This window comes from Hemicordylus capensis, chromosome 3, assembly GCF_027244095.1.
Source record: "Hemicordylus capensis ecotype Gifberg chromosome 3, rHemCap1.1.pri, whole genome shotgun sequence".
Lineage (NCBI taxonomy): Eukaryota > Metazoa > Chordata > Lepidosauria > Squamata > Cordylidae > Hemicordylus > Hemicordylus capensis.
The window spans coordinates 2841141-2861567 of NC_069659.1; the positions used below are offsets into that span (position 1 = coordinate 2841141).

The 20427-nt window shown below is 54.5% G+C and overlaps 1 protein-coding gene across 7 annotated transcripts in view; it reads left to right on the top strand.

The window, feature by feature from the left end:
• Positions 1–20427, top strand: part of NUMA1 (nuclear mitotic apparatus protein 1) — a 108105-nt gene that overhangs the window by 69232 nt on the left and 18446 nt on the right. For all 7 annotated transcript variants that reach the window (XR_008318723.1, XM_053305352.1, XM_053305354.1 and 4 more), the window contains exons 4-14: positions 3433–3512; positions 4283–4365; positions 5670–5750; positions 6047–6131; positions 7127–7244; positions 11182–11339; positions 11712–11829; positions 13131–13248; positions 14007–14147; positions 14289–14414; positions 16511–19960. Coding sequence is in view for 6 of the 7 variants with exons in the window: in XM_053305352.1 (XP_053161327.1) it covers positions 3433–3512; positions 4283–4365; positions 5670–5750; positions 6047–6131; positions 7127–7244; positions 11182–11339; positions 11712–11829; positions 13131–13248; positions 14007–14147; positions 14289–14414; positions 16511–19960 (4558 nt within the window). In the remaining variant the exon portion in view is untranslated. The remainder of the gene's footprint in view (positions 1–3432; positions 3513–4282; positions 4366–5669; positions 5751–6046; positions 6132–7126; positions 7245–11181; positions 11340–11711; positions 11830–13130; positions 13249–14006; positions 14148–14288; positions 14415–16510; positions 19961–20427) is intronic.

Consider the following 20427-nt stretch of genomic DNA (forward strand, 5'->3'; position numbering starts at 1 on the left):
GGATAACTGGACATTGTGGGAATGGGTGTGTGTGTGTGTCATGTTCCTGGAGGCTTGAAAGTGGGCAAAAAAGTTTTTTTTTTTAAGCGCAAAATAAAGTGCCCTACTGTGCTCCGTGGGTCTCCAGCTGTCCAGGAATGCCCCCCCCATCCCATTTCCCCCATTTTTCTGTGAAAAATCATAGGAAAGTTTGGTCCCCCCCCCAAGCCAAAAAATGGCTCCTTTTCTCAAAATGGGGGCTGGAAATTACCCCTGAGGTCATTTCCGGCTGCTTTGACACTGGGGATACGCAAAATTAACCTTTTAAAAACCATCTCCCCCCATGTATGTTGAGGTTGGGTTTCAATTACCTGACCACGGATACGTGAAATTGTGGGTAGCGAGGGTTCCCTGTACTGTAAGCCATCCTGGAGATCTTTTAGATTGAAAGGAAGGATATACATCTTTGGGATAAAATAAATATAGTGTTAAATTGGGGGGAAAACACACACAGAGAACAGTTTTGAGCTGGCATCTCTGTCCTGCTAACAAAAGTGCCTCTCAGATCTGTTCAGGTGGGTGTTGCCCCTGAAAAAGCCTTTGCTGTATAACAACAACAACAAGAAGGTAGCAGGGATGATACACTGGAACATCTGCAAAAAATACAAGCTACCTCCTGTAGCCAAAAATTGGTGGGACCATAACATTGAAAAAGTTGTAGAAAATGACGAAGCAAAAATATTATGGGACTTTTGACTACAAACAGACAAACATCTGCCGCACAATACACCAGATATAACTGTAGTTGAGAAGAAATTAAAACAAGTCAAAATAAAACAAGTCAAAGTAACATAGCAATACCAGGGGATAGCAGAATAGAAGAAAAAGAAATAGAAAAAAAAAAATACAAAGATCTACAAATTGAAAGGCTCTGGCAGAAGAAGACCAAAATAATCCCAGTAGTAATTGGCGCCCTGGGTGCAATTCCAAAAGACCTTGAAGAGCACCTCAACACCATAGAGGCCGCAGAAATCACCACCAGCCAGTTACAAAAAGCAACTTTACTGGGAACAGCCTCTATTTTGCGACGATCTCTATAATAACAGCAACAATATTGATAATAAAATCCAGCCATCCCAGGTCATTAGGCAGGACTCGATGTCTGGATAAAACAAACCAGTCAATAACACCTGTCTGACTGTATAAACAAGAAATAATTAATAATAAATTTCGTTTGTTAACTGCCCCATTGTTCTCAAATTGTTATCTTGTGGCTCACAACAGAGGATTAAAACAAAAATAAAAATACACAAGACATCAAATCATAAAAGACAAAAAGGCTACCCACTACCTGGGCTCACCAGGCCAAGGTACCCTGAAGAATGATTTGAAAGAAGGTCTGTGGTGTCTGGCAGTCTTGGATGGAAGAAGACCTTTAAGGACCCCATTCCAAGCTGTCTTTGGTTGAGTCAGCCTGCTGTGAAGCAACTCCAGTCCAGGAATTTTAGAACTTAACCTTTTACTTCCTTGCAGCCTAGATTTGGCCTTGAAAATAACTGGCTGTGTGTATGGCTTTAGAGCTGTTGAGGTCTTGCTGAGCTGTCTCAGCCAAGGTGCATAAATGTGGGTGCCTGGTCTGCCTGTTGGGCTGCAGAGAAGCATGCTCTAAACTAGATCCGTTGCTCCAAACTGTAAAAGGTGGCTCTCCTGGGCGCTCTGGAGAACATAGTTGGAGGGGCTGCCCTGACTTAACTTTTAAAATGAGGATGTCAAACTGGAGAAGCCTCTGAGTTGGCTCCCCCTGCTGGCTCTTTGGGGGCATGAATGTGCTCTTGCTAACTGGATGGGCGTTGCTAATAATGCAAGTCCGGAAGTAAACAAAGCCGTAATTGCTGGCAATGACTTGAGCCTGGGGAGTTCTGGCTTCGGAGGCCAAGGAGAAGTGGAGGACGTGAGGGACGGTGGGTATCCTTGTCAGGTGTGGTGTGTGTTCTGCTCCATGGCAGTCGGCAGCCTTGCCCAAATACTCAGGGCCTGTGTAGCCCCTCAGTGAGAACTGGCGGTGAGAACCCAGAGGGAGGTTTCGCTTGTTTTGTTGACTGCCCCTGCAGAGAAACCAAGGAGGTTGGGGTGAGTGTGTCTGTTGGGCTGCTACCAAGTGCCAGGGGCAGAAGACTCTGCAGAGCAGTTGGCGTGGGCTGCTTCTGTTGGCTGGCGTCTGGCGTCATTCAGCCCCATAGCTCTGGAGATAAGAGTCTGGACTATAGCATCAGCTGCCATAAACACCTCCATGGGTCCCAAACATAGATTTTGTTTATGTGTGCTTTTTAATTGTCAGCTGATTTGGCAGCTTGTCTAGTGAGGCATGAACAGAAATACCGTATATACCTGAACTGAAGACGACTCTGAATTTAACATGGTCCCCTTAAAAAGTAGAGGTTGAATAAGGTTACACCTGCATTTAATGGAAAGGAACAGGTCTCTGAATTTAAGATGACCTCCTGATTTCTAAACTCAAAAAACAGTCTTGGATTCAGCTAAATACAGTATTAATGATCATTAGGTTCAGGGCAGACAATTGATTACAGAATTCATGGTGGCCTCCCTCCCTCCCTCCCTCCCTAGGAATTAGACAAATCAGTGGGCCTGCCTTGGCGGATAGCCATTGTTAACTAAACTGAACCTCTACATTCATATGCTGAGTGCCTATGATTGCTGTGTCCTGGGTACAGGCAAGAAGAGAAGGGCCTTCATCTCTATGCTCCACTGGCATGCATCATCCAGCTGGTCACTGTTGTAGAGAGAATGGAGGAGACGTTGCTTTTACCCAGCAAGGCAACTGTTGATGTCCTTAGCTTAGATCTCCTGCTTTGCTCATGTTGTAGTGTTACTTCCTCCTGATGGTAATTGAATGGCACCTTCCCACCCCACCAAAAAAAAAAAAAAAAGCCTCTCCATGTCCCATGGGCTGGCTACCTGCTGAGTTCCCTGTTTCGGGGGGCAGTCTCAGAAGAGTTGGGTGATGTTTTGTCATATGGGAAAGAGCTTCAAGCTTTCCATCTGTGTCCTCCTGGTTGCCATGGAAAGAGTCAGCTCTATGGATAGGAGCTGTTTTAACACGTCTGTTTTATTTTGCTATGTTTATATCCCGCTCTTCCTCCAAGAAGCACAGAGTGGGGTACATGGTTATGTTTATCTCCACAGGAACCCTGTTAGGTAGGTTAGCCCTGAGAGGTGAGTGACTGGCCCAGAGTCACCCAGTGAGTCCCATGGCGAAACGGGGATTTGAGCTCGGGACTCCATGGGCCTAGTCCAGTGCTCTAAACACTGCGTTGCAGCTCCACCTCTTCCCCACTTGTCCTGGATCCTCAGCCTCCGGATGGTCAAGTTGCTCATCAGGAATGCATTTCCCCCCTCACTGTCTGTTGAAGTGACTGTTTTGTTCTCTTCCAGCCATGGCACAGAAGAGGGACAGGCTGTGTTGCAGCAGAGCATGTCCGAGCGGGTTGCCTATGTCAGCAGCTTTCTCGAGAGTAAGCACTCCTGCCACTTGGCAGTTCTTGACTCCCTGGTGGATTGTTGATCGGGTCTGCCCCTGTGAAGAGAGTGTTTAGTCAGGGTTCAGTTACCTGTGGCTCACCTGAGCTTCCCTCTTCCGTGCCCCCCCATGGAAGGAGCTGGGAAATGAGATATCTGCCGTGCCCCGCCCCCTGTCACTGGTTCCATTGACCTTAGAAGCTTCTCCTAATGTTCAATCAAAATCTACCTTCCTGAAACTTTAAGCGCCTTCGATCTAGTCCTGCCTTCTGGGGGCAGCATAAGACAAGCTCGAGGCAGGGGACCCAACCTGCTTCCTGGGCCCATGCATGCTGCCAGGATCAAGAGAGAAGCTCTGGAAGCATGGGCTGCTTCTGAGCGCTAAATGTCCCAGTGACAGGTTGCCTTATAGCCTGCCCCCAACTCAAGGACTTGGCGCAAATAGAAATGTCAGGCAGGCAAAGATGAGATACTATAAAGGGATAGAAATACAGTGCCCCTGACCCCCTCACCATCTGTCCTTCATTGAAAAGCAAAACAACCTAGCACCTTGCGGTGCTGCAGGCTGGGGAGGCTCAGAAGGGAATTCCATGGGTGGCCGTTTGCAACCGGAGGGGGGGCACTTCTTACCCTTCCTGGGTGAATGAAGAAGAGGGTGGGGTGCAGAGCTTGTGGGCGCTGGAATTGTAGGGCAGGCCTTCTCCAGGGATGATGCCCTGGTGGAGTTCAAGCATCTTTTCCTCATCTGCTCATGGTTCTCTTCCAGAGCGTTGCAAGCACAGATCTACCACACAGAGCCTGGTGTCGGAGGAGAAGCTTTTGGCAGGCGAGGAGCTGGAACTTGCCAAGGTATCAACATGAGTTCAGTGTCTGCTGCTATCTGCATGCCAGATCTTCCTGGGTGTGTGTGTGTGTGTGTGTGTGTGTGTGTGAGAGAGAGAGAGAGAGAGAGAGAGAGAGAGAGAGAGAGAGAGAGAGAGAGATATGTGGGGCATGGTTAGCAATGTCTGAGCAATACTAGTAGTCTTTAAGCCCTACATAGACAGGCTGTGATGCAAAGGCAGCAGTCCTTCCTGAAAAGAGACATCCAGCTCCCCTTGAAAAGGTTCTTGGGGCCTGCCCTCAGCTCCTGCCTGTAGGCTCCCCAGAGGCATCTGGTGGGCCACTGTGTGAAACAGGAGGCTGGACTGGATGGGCCTCCTTGGGCCTGATCCAGCAGGGCTGTTCTTCTGTTCATCAGCTGACTGCTTCATTCACGACATCAGGTTTAATAATTAATAACAACACCGCCTTGGGATTGTTTTAATGAAAGGTGGTATATAAATTTAACAAAATAACAATAAATAAATAATGATATAAAGAACTTTACTTGTTAGCTGCCCCCTAACACACTTTTCTCTGGGCAGCTTGCAACACAACATTTAAAAACATCCAATAAAAACACACAAAACATGGCAAACAAATCACAACACAGAACAAAAAATAGAAATGTAAAAAACCAGTTTTAAAAATCAGTTTGTCTAAAAGAACAAAGTGACAGCACCAGGTGAGCCTCACTGGGGAGGCTATTCCATAAACGGGGGCCACCGCCAAACAGGCCCTCTCCCTGGTAGCATAAGAACAGCCCTGCTGGATCAGGCCCAAGGCCCATCTAGTCCAGCATCCTGTTTCGCACAGTGGCCCACCAGATGCCGCTGGAAGCCACAGACAGGAGTTGAGGGCGTGCCCTCTCTCCTGCCATTACTCCCCTGCAACTAGCCACCCACTTCACCTTGTTTGTCAGGGGCACCCAGAGGAGGGCCTACGAAGAAGACCTTAAGGTCTGAGTCGGGATATATGGGGCAAGGCGCTCTCTCAGTTAACCTGGTCCCAAGCTGTTTAGGGCTTTAAAGGTTAGAATCAGGACTTTGAATTTGGCTTAGAAACGGACTGGGAGCTTCATGTTATTTTTTAGCTCAATATTTTAATGTGTCTTTTTTATAAACTTGTTTTTAAATTTTATTGTGGGCTGCCTTGGGGTTTTCTTAATGAGAGGCGGGGTAACAATCAATCAATCAATCAATGCTGGGCCCAATCAATGCAACTGCCCTCCCGTTGCATTTGGCCTGTGACCTGATTGCTGTCTGTCTCTGCCCCTCTCTCTCTCTCTCTAGGTGGTCATGTTGCTGCTTTACCACGCTTCCATGAGTGACAAGATTCCTAAGGAATGGGCCACCGTTGAGTACAACCTCCAGGTAACACAAGTGCCTGCCTTCAGCTGTCGGTTCCTGGTCCCTTGGGTATCTTGTTGGCTTCTCCGCCTCCCCCGCTGCCCCTTATGTGAGTGCCTGGTCAGCTTTTCTCCCTTGTCTGGAGCCCACTAGGCACTGGAGAGCTGTCTGGATGGAGGCAGAAGCATCTCCCACCACCACTCTGGCACAATCAGAAGCTGAACAGGATGGCCTGGTGGGGGAGGCCCAGCTGCTCCGGCACAGGGGGGAGCACAGCTGCTCATGCTCTCCTGCCTCTCTCCCTCTCCCTCCTTCCTCAGGCGGAGATGGCCAAATTCCTGAACTTCATGCTGTACAACGAAGAGTGCCTCGGTGAGAATCTGGAGAACTTCCTTCGAAAGAAAAGTAAGTGCCGGGTGAGCATGCCTGCCTGATGCGCAGGGGGGTGCTGCCGAGCCTGCTTCCCTGGGGTGCACGCTTAGCCTTGCCTGGAGGGGGGCTGTCCCCTGGAGGCGCAGCAACCTCTCTCCCAGCCCCTCCCTAGTCTGCCCTGCGTCTCCCCCAGCTGCAGGGGAGCTCTGGCTGAGGGAGGAGCTAGGAGACTGTCCTTCCGCCCTCGTGGTCTCGAGGGAGGCTGGGCATCGGTTCGAAAAGGCTCTCCTGCAAACGTGGCTGGACAGGACAGTGGCCTGGAAGAGGTGGGAGAGGAGGCCCGGCACGTGGGTGGGAGCGACAGCGGAGCAGATGTTGGGTGAACCTCTGCAGAACAGAGAGAGGGAGCAGCTGTCTCTGCCGTGGGCTACTGGAAAGGGGCTGGCCCCATGTTTTGGGCCCCTGTTTGGGGGCCACTGGAAGGCGCTCGGCGCTCTGTCTGTCCAGCACAGCACTTGAAAGAGTGCACTGTGGCCACGCTGTGTGGCTGCCCACAGGTGGCTAGAAGGACCTTCAGCTGTGTGGAGCACTTCTTGGATGGGTTTCTCCCCCACCCCGGCCACATTACAGGAGGAGGCGGCTAGGTGTGGCCTGGCACGGGGATCCACAGCTGGAGTGGCAATATTGCCTCTTCTTTATCTTTAAAAGTACTACTTGAGCCAGGGACCTAGTCCTCTTCATCATTTGGGAATGGACCATCCATTTCCCCCACATTCATTCTCCCTACTTACCATTCTCCAAACCCCTCATGTTCCCATGAGTGTATCACCTTTCCTAAACGCAAAGGATCCAAATGTTGAAACCCTTTTTTCTTAAGAAAACGGATCTGTCCTCTTGATAAACTGAGTTGCCCTTTTGGTAGCGTCTTCAGCTTTGCCGTTTCCTTTTGGAGAGGTGGTGTGGCTGCCTTGGGCTCCTGCTGGCCTTGCTTTGACCAGCTGTGTGCTCGCCTCCTTTCCCCCCTCCAGTGCCAGAGCCAGCCAGCATCTGCAGCTCAAGCACCAGTTCAGAGGAGAGCACCCCGCCAAAGCGAGAGGTGAAGTTCCTGAGGCTGCAGAAGGTCGCATCTTCCTCCAGTATGAATAAGTGAGTGAGAGTTGGTTTCCCAACCCCCCATACCTGACGGAGGTTATTTCTGTGTTCCATGAAAACAAGACTCTTTAATGGTCTCAGTGGGCTGAATGCATAACCAGGATTGTCACATGTACAAACTCGAGGAAGATTGTCAGACTCATTTTACTGAAGTGAATTGGCATTAGCGAACCCAACACACAAGCCGTGGGATAGAAGATGATAGCAACATAATCAAGACTACAACTACAATACAGATATTTATATACTGCTTTCCAACAATGCTATCAAGGTGGTTTCCATAGGAAAAACACCTCTCAGTTTGCTAGAAGCCCAGTAGAGGAGAGGAAGAGTCCGTCTGCTTCCCATCCAGTACTGCCCAGGGTGAAAGACTGGGTGGATACTCTTGGCTCCTCCTGCTGCTGTCTGCCTGCTCCTGCTTCCCCTGTGAGGCTACAGCCTGCTGCCTCTGCGTAACATCTGTGGGAAGTGTGTGCGGGACTGGGGCCAGTTCCTGAGTGACTCAGCAGTTCCTGGGGTCACCTGCCCAGCTTTGGGCCTTTATAGGAACCACTATCTGGTTAAGGTTGGATGCATGACCATGTCTCACCTCCGCAGGGACAGAGGGCCCATTAGGATGGTCCACCCAAGAAGGTTACTGGATCCATCAGGATTCCAAGAAGCCTTGGAGGGATTTATTGTTAGCTCTGCTGGTGACCCTGTCGACACTCTGGTAGAGAATTGGAATAATCAACTCCACAGGGCAATGGACACGATCGCTCCTAAGTGTCCTTTCCAACCCCCTTCAAAACTGGCCCCTTGGTATATGAAAGAATAAGGGGGCTGAAGCGGCAAGGTTAGATGACTAGAGTGCAAGTGGAGAAAAACTTGACTCAATTACGACAGATTGCTACATAGAGCTCATTTGAAGATCTATGCTCAGGCGATACGTGCGGCAAAGAAGCGATTCTTTTCCTCCCATATTGCGTCCACAAGTGCACATCCGGCGGAGTTGTTCAGGGTCGTGAAGGGGCTAATGTGCGCCCCTTCCCCCTTGAATCAGTATTTGGAATCAACAGTTACTCTCTGTGATGTTTTCAATGAGTTCTTTGTGGACAAAATCTCTCGTATTCGGGCTGACTTAGATTCAAACTCCACAATTGTTACAGAGTCTGATGCCGAGGTGTCCAGCAGCTCCTTTTATGTGATGACCCTCGATCAGTTTCACTTTGTGACTCTTGAGGATATGAACAAGTTGCATGGAATGGTGCGGCCTTCCATCTACCTTCTTGATCCTTGCCCAACTTGGCTTATACTATCTGGCAGGGAGACTGTTGTAGAAGGCCTGGTAGAGATTATAAATGCTTCTCTGGGGGAGGGCAGGAGGCCTCCTTTTTCTTAAGGAGGCCATCATTAGACCACTTCTGAAGAAGTCTTTCTTGGATCCCTCAGAGTTAAGCAACTACAGGCCTGTCTCCAAGGTTGGGCAAGGTAATTGAGAAGGTGGTGGCCTCCCAGCTCCAGGAGATCTTGGAGGAAACTGACCATCTAGACCCATTTCAAAATGGCTTTCGGGCGGGCTTGGTCTTTGGTTGGTCTGATGGATGGTCTCCAATTGGGAATTGACAGAGGCAGTGTGACTCTGTTGGTCCTTTTGGATCTGTCGGCGGCTTTAGCTACTATTGACCATAGTATCCTTCTGGAACGTCTGACGGGGTTGGGGGTGGGAGGCACTGCTTTGCAGTGGTTCTGCTCCTACCTCATGGGTAGATTCCAGATGGTGTATCTTGGAGACTATTGTTCTTCCAAATCTGAACTTTCGTATGGTGTCCCTCAGGGCTCCATATTTTCTCCGATGTTGTTTAACATCTACATGAAACCGCTGGGAGAGATTATTATTATTTACATTTTATATCCTATTCTTCCTCCAAGGAGCCCACATACTTAAGTTTCTCCTCACAACAACCCTGTGAAGTAGGTTACACTGAGAGAGAAGTGACTGGCCCAGAGTCACCCAGCAAGTGTCATGGCTGAATGGGGGATTTGAACTCAGGTCTCCCTGGTCCTAGTCCAGCATGCTAACCACTACACCACGCTGGCTCTCAGGAGATTTGGTGCAGGGTGTTATCAGTATGCTGATGACACCCAAATCTATTTCTCCCTGTCAACATCATCAGGAGAAGGCATGACCTCCCTAAATGCCTGCCTGGAGGCAGTAATGAGCTGGATGAGGGATAACAAACTGAGGCTGAATCTAGATAAGATGGAGGTACTTATTGTGTGGGGCTGGAACTTGGCAGACAATTTTGATCTGCCAGTTCTGGATGGGGTCATGCTTCCCAGGAAGGAACAGGTACGTAGTCTGGGGGTGCTTCTGGATCAGAACCCCTCCCTGGTGTCCCAGGTTGAGGTGCTGGCCAGAGGTGCTTTTTATCAACTTGGGCTGATACGCCAGCTACGTCCATTTCTTGAGATGAACGACCTCAAAACAGTGGTACATTTGCTGGTAACTTCTAGGCTGGATGACTGCAATGTGCTCTATGTGGGGCTGCCTTTGTACATAGTCCAGAAACTGCAGTTGGTCCAGAATGTGGCAGCCAGTTTGGTCTTTGAGTCATCTAGGAGAGACCATGTTACTCCCGTACTGAAAGAGCTACACTGGCTGTCGATATGTTTCCAGCCAGAATACAAGGTGCCGCCTCAGCCATTGGATGCGGCACGGCCGAGGCGGCGGCAGAGCCATGGCCGAGGCCTGGACGCGCCGCCGAAGCCGGGCGGAAGGAAGAGACGGCGGGGGAAGCTGGCTGAGGTGGTGGCGGAGCCGCCGCCGAGGCCTGGCGGCGCCGCAAAGGACGGGCGGCTGGAAGACTTTGGGGCCCTTGCCTGGCCCCAAAATTGCCCTTGCCCCAAATGTTTCCAGCCGCGGCCGCAGCCGCCAACCACTCTCCCGCCCTCCCAGCTGCCCAGTTTCTCCTTCCCTGCTCCCCCCCACCAAATGATTAAGGGCCAAAATGGCCCATGAGAATGCCGCTGCCGGCCTCCCTCCCAGCTGCCCGAGCCCTCCTTACCCGATCCAGCCCGCGACAGTCGGGTGAAGTAAAAGCATATTTTGCGAAGACGAGAGGAGCTCGCGAACAGAGCTCCTCTCTGTGCTAAGCCTCTTCCCAAACTGGTGCTTTGGGCGCAAAGGACGCCTATTGCGTCCTTTGCATCCATAGCGGCAGTTTGGGCAGTGGCTTAGCACAGAGAGGAGCTCTGTTCGCGAGCTCCTCTCGTCTTCGCAAAATATGCTTTTACTTCGCCCGACTGTCGCGGGCTGGATCGGGTAAGGAGGGCTCGGACAAGAGGGAGGGCGGACAAGGGCAAGGACAAGGGACAAGTTGCTCGGGCAAGGGGCAGGGGGGCAAAGGTGAGAGGGAGTGGGGCAGGGGGAAAAAGCTCTCCCCTACTAGCACCCGTTATTTCAACGGGCCTGAAAACACTAGTTACCTATAAAGCCCTAAACAGCTCAGGCCCTGGGTATTTAAGAGAACGTCTTCTTCGCCACGAGTCCCACTGCCTGCTAAGATCACCTGGAGAGGTTCGCCTGCGGCTGCTGCCAACTCATCTGGCGGCTATTCAGGAACAGACCTTCTCCGTTGCTGCCCCTGGACTTTGGAATGCGCTCCCTGTTGAAACAAGAGCCTCCCCATCTCTGGCAACTTGTAAAAAGGCACTGAAGACACATTTATTCATCCAGGCTTGTAATTAGATTTATGTTTTTAATAATGGGGTTTTAAATGTTTTAAATGATTTTTAATTGTGAGCTGCCCAGACCTTAACCTTAACCCTAACCCCGCGGACATGCTGGAGGCATTGCAGGGATCATCTGTTTTGGAAGGCCTTTGGGCAGCTGAAGTGTTAACTGGATGCCCTTCAACCTAAAGTGCATGTGGCTGGTGGTGCTTTGCAGATTCCTCCCTGGGTCATCTGCCTCTCCCATGGGTGACATCATGCAGACACCCCAGTTCCAGATGAGGAGGCTGAAGAAGCTTCTGGAGGCTGAGAGGGAGAACCGGGATGAGCTGGAGCACGAGTTGGCAGAAAACCGCAAGCTCATTGATGAGAAAGGTGAGGGAGCCGCTCCCTGGGCTGGAGCTGGGGTGGGCAGGGTCTGGGCTGCTGACTGTGCCTGCCTGGTGCACTCGCTCCCCCTCTCTTCCATGTGTGTGTGTGGGGGGGCGTAGTCCTGAGGAGCTCCCACTCATTGCAGGCACTGAAGGGGCTCAGAGAGGGGTTCCTGCCTCCCTGAGTTGTAGGGTGAGAGGAGGGAGGGTGGCCTCAGCAGCACCACAGGCAGTTCTCGGCAGCCTCACCTGAGAGGAGCTGCAGAGGAGGCACCAGTGGCTGAGCAGCTTTGCTGTGGTGGGGAGCCCTCGGTGGGGGAAGTGGCCGTTCAGCTCCTGAGTGGTGTGTGTCCTCCTTTGTACCCCTTTGCTCCAGACACACGAATCCAGGTGATGAAACAACGGATTGACCGCCTGTCTCTCCTCCAGGAGAGACAAGCAGCTGATCAGCTGGAGCCCAAAGAGATGGAGGAGCTCCGAGAAAAGAACGAAAGGTACTTCCTTGGGCTGCCCTGATGGCGCTCTTGGGCCCTCTTCAGGACGAGCAGGGTGCTGCCGTCTGAATGCCTGGCTCCCTCTCTGCTCAGAGGGCACCTCTTCCCTGTTCTTCCTCCCTCCGCCATGTGATGGTGCCATTTCCCCTTGTTTCTTCCCTCCTGCCTCTGTAGGCGCCTTCAGCCTACAGAGCTGCCTAAGCCTGGGGCAGCCTCCCCTCCTCCAGGTGCCTCATACACATCATCTGAGACCACGTTGTGTCTCTCTCTCTCTCACACACACACACACACACACACACACACCCTGCTCGTGCTTGTCGGCAGCCCCAGCAGTCGCCAGAAGCTCTTGTTCTCCTCCCCCACAATCCTCCCTTTCCACGTGCGCTTTGCTCCCAGCGGCTGGTGCACCGTGTGGCTTGGCTCCTGGTGTGTCTTGGCAGCCCCCCCCCCCACTCCTGCTCCCCGCCCTCGCTGCTCCTTGGCAGAGGTGGCCCCGCCACACCTTGTCTGGTCCTGGCAGCCTTGAAGCTCACTGGCTGCCCCAGGGCTAGCCTATATCCCTGCCTGACCTACTTCATGGGTTTATGGAGAATAAAATGGACAGAAGCCCGTGGACACAGCCCTGGGCTTCTTGGAGAAGGACAAGATAAACATGGAAGAGGCTCAGCTCGGTCCTGCTCCAGTGCACTCACCTGGTGGCGGCACTCTCTCCAGGGGGACTAGACGCAGTGGGGCCACACTTGCTCTAGAGACCCAAGGAAGTGGAAACCAGGAGGACTTGCGCTGGGTCGAGGCATTTCTGGCCCTCTGCTGCTTCCTTGGCCAATTCTCTTCAGAAGTGACCTGACCCTGTGCGGTGTCTGAAGATGCCACCTGCACAAGGCTCTTTGGTCCTGGAGAGCCTGCACAAGAGGCATCTTGCCAGGGTGATTTGTGTTGGCCTCCAGATTCATCCCTAGTAATGGGAGGCAGCTGCTGGTCTAAGGGTGGCGCTCTGCCAAGCAGCCCCACCCTTTGCGGGCACAGCTGCAGGGTTGCCTTGGAGTCTTGAAAGCTGCAGGGGGCCAAGCAGGCCGCCGACGCCTCTCCCCTTCCAGCCTGAAGAGCGTTTGTAGAAGATGCTCAGGGCCCTTTTCAGACCCCACTCCAGGGTCTATAAAGCTCATCTGGGCTGCCGGCCGCCTCTTGGGTCCCCTGCTGGGCAAGGGCACCATGCCACCTTGCAGAGAGCCGCGTTGCCCCTTTCCTCCCCCAGTTCTTCTGCTGAGTGTCATAGCTGCCATCTTTTCTTCCTCCCTCAGCCTGCTTATGCGCTTACACGAGACCTTGAAGCAGTGCCAAGACCTGAAAACCGAAAAAGGCCAGATGGACCGGAAAATCGGCCAACTCTCGGAAGAGAACGGGGACCTCACCTTCAGGGTATGGGGGAGCTCTTGTGTCCTGCAGCAGCAGCCACCGCAGCCTCCAGGCGGAGGAGGGAGGAGGAGAGGGAGGCGCTCAGATGCTGGACCTAGAGAACGCCTTGCTTGGGCCGGAAAGCTCCCTGAGCCCCTCGGCAGAGAGCTTGCCTCCCAGCTTGAAATCCATTCTGCCTTGTCGTCTCAGAGAAGTTTTGTTGAGTACCAGGGTCTCTGGCCTGGGCATCCAGGAGCAGAAGGGCAATGAGCAGGGGGCCTGGCTGGCAGCTAGGAGACTCGTGGCCCTGTCCTGGCTCCATTGTGTCTAGGCTTGAGGGGCTGAGCTTGGATGCCCAGCTGTGTCCCGCCAAGAGGACGTGTGCCTTGTTTGGCTCACACCTGGCTGTTGTGGCTGGGGAAGGATCCTGGGAGTTGAAGTCCAACTGCATCCAGGGACCCGGGTTTGAGAGCCCCAGATGTAACAAAAACAGTCCAGCAAACTCAGTGAGCGCTGGCAGCAGCGTCAGAAAAAAACAGCCACACCAGGAAGCTGATTAATATAAAGCCCAGGTGATGTTTGGAAAGGCCCCGGAAAAGGTCGTCCCCTTGCCCTGAAAAGGCATTGCAAATGGCTGGCCCCATCTCCTTCTCCTTCTCCTTGACACTTGCAGATGCCCATTTGCTGTAGGAGTGTGTTTCCTTTCTTGGGGGACTGGGGAGTTGGTACTGATCTGAAAGGCCAAGGCAGTGAAACCAAGCCTGCCCCTCTTTCTGACCCAGCTGCGGGAGTTTGCTAGCGCCCTCACAGAAGTCCAGGAGATGTTGAACGAGCTCTCCGAGGAGCACAACACTGCTCTGAAGGAATGGGAGGAGAGGCGGGCCTGCCTGGAAAGCGAACTCCACCAGGCTCTCACTGAGAAGGTGAGTGGCCAAGGCTGCCAGAGCCAGGAGCAGCTCTGGCCTTCTCATCCGGGTGAGGGACGGGGACGGGGCAGCACCTCTTGAGGCGGTGGTGACTCCAGCTCCCGGGCCTTGTTGCTCATACAGTTCTTTTCTCCGCAGAAATGCTTGGAAGAGAAACTGGAGATCTTGCAGGGGAAGATCTCCATGCTGGAGGACCAGCTGACCAAGCTGAAGGAGAGCAGCTCCCTGCCAGAGAAAGGAGAAGTGATGGGAGATGTCTTGAAGGTGTGGGCTGGGCCCTGTGGGCGGGATTGGCCCCTGGCCACTGTGACAAAGGAGGGGCTGGTGAGGCCCCTCTGTGAAACCCTTTGACCCCCTCCCCCCAGTGAGTGTGCACCAGGGAGGCTGTGTCCCTCCTGGAGCACAAGTGAGTCAGCAGAGTGAAAAGCTGCATCTATGTTAGAGGGGTAGCACGCTCTCTTCGGTTTGTTGGTTAATGTAATGTAATGGATTTTTAAAAGAGTTGGGAAGCAGTCCCTTGGACATCTCAGTGTGGAGTTTCACATTCCTTCCCAAAAGAGCAAGTCTTTGTTTTTTCTGTTTGAAATGAAGCCAGTGAGGTTTATGAGCATAGGAACCTGCCAGAGCTCAGTCTTGTCTACACTGACTGGCAGCAGCTCTCCAGGGCTTCAGACAGAGAAGGGTCTTTCCCTCCCCTCCCTGGAGATGCTGCCTAGGATCGAACCCGGGACCTTTTACGTGCAATGCAGGCACCCTGAAGCTATCTTCGATGCGAGATCTCTGGTCTTGGAGGTTGTTTGGGATTGTAAATGGGGTGGATTTAAGGACCAGGTGAGGGTGTGCGCGCACCCTGCTTCTAAAGCCCCCTCGGCCTGCGCACCTGCCCCGCTTCCTTCCAGTCTTCTGTGCAGCAGTTGGCAGATCATGGAGCACAGCGGTGTCTGTGCTGTGCAGAGCCATCGGCCAGGCCTTGTGTGCCACCACTGCCACATCCAACGTGCCCCCCCTGACTCTTTTCCTGTCGTTCTGTGGCTAGGTTTCAATCCCACTTGGTCAACCAACTTGCCACCTCCTCTTCTCAGCTGCTTTCTTTGTGCCAGGCTGCCTCCCCGCCTTCAATTCCTCTCTTTCCCCTCTTCTCTCCTGTTGGCTGTGCGTCACTCTTGTCCTGTACTTCCTATCTCCAGCCAGTAATTTTCTTGCCTTCTCTTCATTCTTGACAGTTGCTGCTGTGAGTTGCTTGGTGAGACTTTGAAACCAAATGCTTTTGGGAAGGTGGGGGTGCATGTGGGGTGGAAGCGGAGCTGCCATCTATTCAGGAAAGAGATCAGCATGCAGGCTGGGCGGGTTTATTTTATTTATTTATTTATTATTTATCTGATCTATATACCGCCCTTCCAAAGATGGCTCAGGGCAGTTTACATCAAAATAAAACAATTAAAATCAATTAACAATTAAAAACAAAACTATAAAAAACAGCACAAAACTAATTAACAATTAAAACATTAAAACAGTTAAAAACCCTGGAGAACCAAGCTGAACATTTACAGCAATTAAAAAAAATTTACAACAAATTAAAAACCCTGGAAGACCAGGCCAAACAAATAGGTTTTAAGGGCTCACCTGAAGACCAATAATGAGCTCAGATTACGGATTTCTGCCAGGAGTGGGCCCACCTTTGAGTCGCCACCAGACGAACTGGTGTAACTGGAAATGGACTTCCTCAGATGACCTTAACGTGCGGTGGGGAATTATGTAGAAGAAAGCGCTCTCTAAGATAACTTGGTTATCTTAGTTAGCAGCATGTTGAGAATTCAAGCAGTTCCCATCCAGCAAAAAAGGGGAGAGACAGGAAGGCAGGTTTACAAGTAGCCCCGATTGGCAAAAACCCTCTCCTCTGCCAGCTGGTGAATGACTCATTCAGCTTGAGAAAACCTGCCTTAAGAGCTCTGGCTGCCTGCAGACGTACCTTGGCTGCTCTCTTCCTCCTCTGGCTCCAGCCCATTGGACAGATGTGCTGGCCAGCAAACTGAATATAGATGCAGTTTATACCCCCATGCTCAACCCCTTAACATTAGAAAAACTGCTCCTGGAAGGGGCGTGGGAGGGGGAGTGACCTGTGATATCACAAGGTCAGCCAGTTGGGGCGCTGCATTACTGCAAACAGGAAGAACCGGTTTCCCTTGAGCTTGATCCCAAAGAGGAGATTGTCTGTCTGCACTCAACACGGTGGGTGTGCTTTTCCAGTGGGCTCATTGCTCAAGTTCTGTACGTCTGGACGGAGCCTAAGTGAGTGGAGGGGAAGGAGCCGTGGTGTTGCACAGATAGGTAACCTTGCTTGCTTGTTCTTGCCCTGGCAGCTTGAAGACTTGAATCAGCAGGTGGCCAGCCTCAGCAGCAAGCAGGCCGAGCTCCAGGCCACCACCCTCCGCCTTGAAGAGGAGAAGCGCCATCTCGAGGCCAGCCTCCAGTCTGAAAGGAGCAGCTTTGCAGAGGAGAAGCTGCAGCTGACAGGCCTTCTCACCAGCCTGCAGAATTCGAGTTTGGAGATCTCTCGAGCCAAGGAGAAGCTGGAGCAGGACTCGCGGGCTCAGGAAGAGCTCTTGGCCGCCCAGGTGAGCACCCTGACAGCGGAGATAGCCAAGCTGACCAGCTTCCTGCACCAGAAGGACCAAGAGCTGCTGGCTTTGCACCAGCAGGTGGAAGCCGAGAGGAACCAGAAGGGCCAGCTAGCAGAAGACCTGCAGAAAAACGAGCAGGTGTCCAGGGTGGCCCTCCAGGAGCTGAGCCTCCAGGTGGATCAGCTGAGTAACACGCTGAGGCAGAGCCACGAGAAGCTGACGCAGGTGGAAGCCGCCAGCCAGGAAGAGTACAACAAGATTGCCCAGGAGAAGGAGCTGGTGGTGAGGCAGCTCCAGGAGAAAGAGACGGAGCTCTCTGCCCTCAGCAGGCAGCTGCGGTCTCTGGAGCAAGCCCAGGATTCCTCTGCTGCAGACGCCCAAAGGGAGAAGGCCGAGCTGAGCCAGAAGGTCCAGGAGCTGGACGCCCGAATCCTGGCCCTCACTGCCCAGTGCCAGCAGAGCGAGGCGCAAGCGGGAGCCGCCTCGGCACTGAAAATCCAGCTGCGGGAGGCCCAGCAGAAGCTGGCTGAGAAGGAGAAGCTGTCCAAGGAGAACTCCCGCTTGCAGGAGCGGCTTCTGGTCCTGGAAGAGTCCGTCCGCAACACGGAAGGCATCTTGGAGGACGAGAAGCGGAGGGCGGCAGAGTCCCTGGAAGGCAACCTCCGGCGGATCGCAGAGCTGGAGGAGCAGGTCCAGGAGCTGGCCAGGCACCGGGATCAGGCTGCCGAGGACGTGGGCCAGGAGAAGGCCAGGAGGCAAGCCCTGGAGGGGCAAGTGCAGCCGCTGCGGGCCAAGGCAGAGGCCCTTGAGCGCCAGCTGGCAGAGCTGTCCTCGGCTGCCCAAGGAGGCACAGGGGAGCGGGGGAAACTGGAGGGAAAGGTCCAGGCCCTGAGTGCGGAGCGGGAGCAGGCCCTCCAGCAGCTGGAGGCTGAAGCGCGGAAAGTGGCCGAGCTGGAAAGGCAGGCGAAGCGCCTGAGTGCCCAGCACCAGGAAGCCCTGGCCAGACTCCGGGCCGACCTGCACCGGGCTGCCGCCCAGGTCAAGGAGAAGGAGGGCGCTGAGGAGAAGCTCCGGGCGGAGGTGGCCTCCTTACAGGAGAAGCTAGCGGCCGCTCATCAGGAAGCAGCCCGGGGTGCGGCCAAGGCAAAGAAGGACGAGCAGGAGACAGCACTGGCCCTGGAAGCGGCCAGTCGGGACCTGACCGAGGAGAGGCTCGAGCGAGCCGAGCTGGAGGCCAAAGTGAAGCAGCTCCGAGAGCAAAGCCAGAAGGATCTGGCCGCTGCGGAGGCCAAGATCTCCAGCACCAGGGCTGCCGCGAAGGAAAAGGAGCGTGAGCTGGAGCAGCTCTCTGGCCAGGTGAGGTCTTTGAGGGCCAGGCTAGAGGAAGCCACCCAGCAGCACAAGCGCGAGCTAGCCCTGCGTGACGAGGAGGCCAAGCGCTTGGCAGGCGAGGAGGAGCGAGCCAAGGCCGAGCTGGCCACGGAGAAGGCCAGCAAGGCGGCCCTGGAGGTGCAGCTGCAGAACGTCTCCAATGAGCTCCGGGTGGAGGTGTCTGGCCTGCAGGAGGAGGTGGCCAGGGCGCGGGAGTTTGTCGAGGAGAAGGAGCGGGAGCTGGAAGAGCTGCGGCTGAAGAACGTCTCCCGCAACGAGGAGCTGAGGGACCTGCAGAAGACGGTCAGCAAGCTGAAGGGGGAGCTGGCCTCGGTGGAGGCCCTGAAGGAGAGGGCCGCCAAGATGGAGAGCGAGCTGCAGGGCTTCCTGGAGGTGGCCAGGACCCGGGAGGCGGAGATGGACAGCATCAAGGCCATCATCCAGTCCAAGGACCTGTCGCTCCGGAGCCTGGAGGAGGAGAGCCGGCGCCGGGAGCAGGAGGCCACCTCCAGCCGGGAGCGCTGCGAGGAGAAGCGGAAGGAGTGCGAGGTGCTTGGCGCTCGGGTGGAGAAGCTGGAGCAGCAGTGCAAGGAGCAGCAGAGCACCATCGGCAAGCTGGAGAAGGTGGCGGCCTCTTCTGCGGAGGCGGAGGCCTTGAAGAGGGACGTGGTGCAGCACAAGGGGAGAGCCGCTGAGCTGGAGAGGCTCCTGGAGGCGTCCCGGTCTGCGCAGGAGAGCGCCGTGGAGAAGCTGAAGCGGGAGCTGCTGGAGAAGGGGAAGGAGCTGGCCCAGAGCAGGGAGGCTGCCTCGGGAGCCGAGAAGGAGCTGGCTTCCCTGCGGGCGTCTGCTCAGGAGAAGGGCAAGTCCGAGGAGAGCTGGAAGGAGCAGATGGCGCGGTGCCGGCAGGAGGCGGAGAGGAAGGCCAGCCTCATCAGCAGCCTGGAGCAGGAGATGTCCATCATGCACAGACAGCTGCTGGAGAAGGAGGCGGAGAGCAAGGACCTGAGGCGGCTGGTCCTGGCTGAGTCCGAGAAGAGCAAGAAGCTGGAGGAGAGGCTGCGGCTCCTCCAGTCGGAGATGGCCACCGCTGCTTCCCGGGCAGCCGAGAGGTGCTCGGCCATGAAGGCGGAAGCGCAGAGCTCCGGGGAGCAAGTGGAGAAGCTGCGGCTGTCCTCGGAGGCCCTGAAGAAGGAGCTGGGCGCCTTCTCCAAGCGGGAGGAGGACCTCTGCAAGGAGCTCAAGTCCTGGCAGGAGAAGGCCTTCCAGAAGGAGCAGCTGCTCTCCACCCGGCAGCAGGAGCTCGCTGGGGCTCAGGCCCTGGTCACGGAGCTGATGCCCCTCAAGCGCCTCTACCAGCAGCTGCAGGCGGAGCAGGCCTCCCAGGAGAGCAAGCACCGCGAGGAGATGGAGCAGCTGCAGGCGGCCACGGGCGTGCTGCAGGCAGAGCTGGCCAGGACCAAGCTGGAGCTGCCGGAGCTGCGGTCTGCCCAAGAGAGGCTGCTGGAGCAAGAGCGGGGCGTCCAGCAGCTGCAGGCCGAGAAGGCCAGCTACGCAGAGCAGCTGGCCACGCTCCAGAGGGCCCACGCCCAGCTGGCCGAGGAGAACCGCGCGCTCACCGAGAGGTCCAACCACGGGCTGCAGCGCCTGGATGCTGAGCTGCTGCAGGCCAAGCAGAAGCACACGCAGGAGCTGGAGGCGGCCAGGCGGGACTCGGAGAAGCTGGTGGCCCTCAGCAAAAGGGAGGCCGAAGAGGCCCAGCAGAAGGTGGAGGCCGTGACGAGCCAGTATGAAGAGGCGAAGCAGAAGCTGCAGGTGCAGGTAAGGCCCCCCACAAACACACACACACACACACACACACACACACCCGGCAGCTCAGTTGCCCTGGGGGAGAAGCGGGCAGGGAATGGGCAAAAGCGTAGCAAGAAGCAGGGGGCCCCTTCTCCTCCTGTCCCCTTCTCCTCCTGTCCCCTTCCCTTCTCCTCCTGCTGTGCTGGAAACGGGAGCCAGTCAGTGTGCCCTGTCACCGGGACTCCCATGGGCGTTGTAGTCATCCTCTGGGAATTCCTGTGGCAGGGAACACTGGAGCCCGGGCCTCCCCGCTGGTCTCCTGGGCCCTGTCAGCCTCCTGGGATCTTGCCAGGCTTCAGTGGCGGCGGCTGGGAACGGGCTTCTGCACTGCTCGGAAAGGCCCCTCTGCTCTCTCGGAGCCTCTGAATCCATCCCCTCTGGGAGTGGCTGAGGGAACAGCATTCAAGGTCCAGACGGCCACTGCCTCTTCGGGGCAC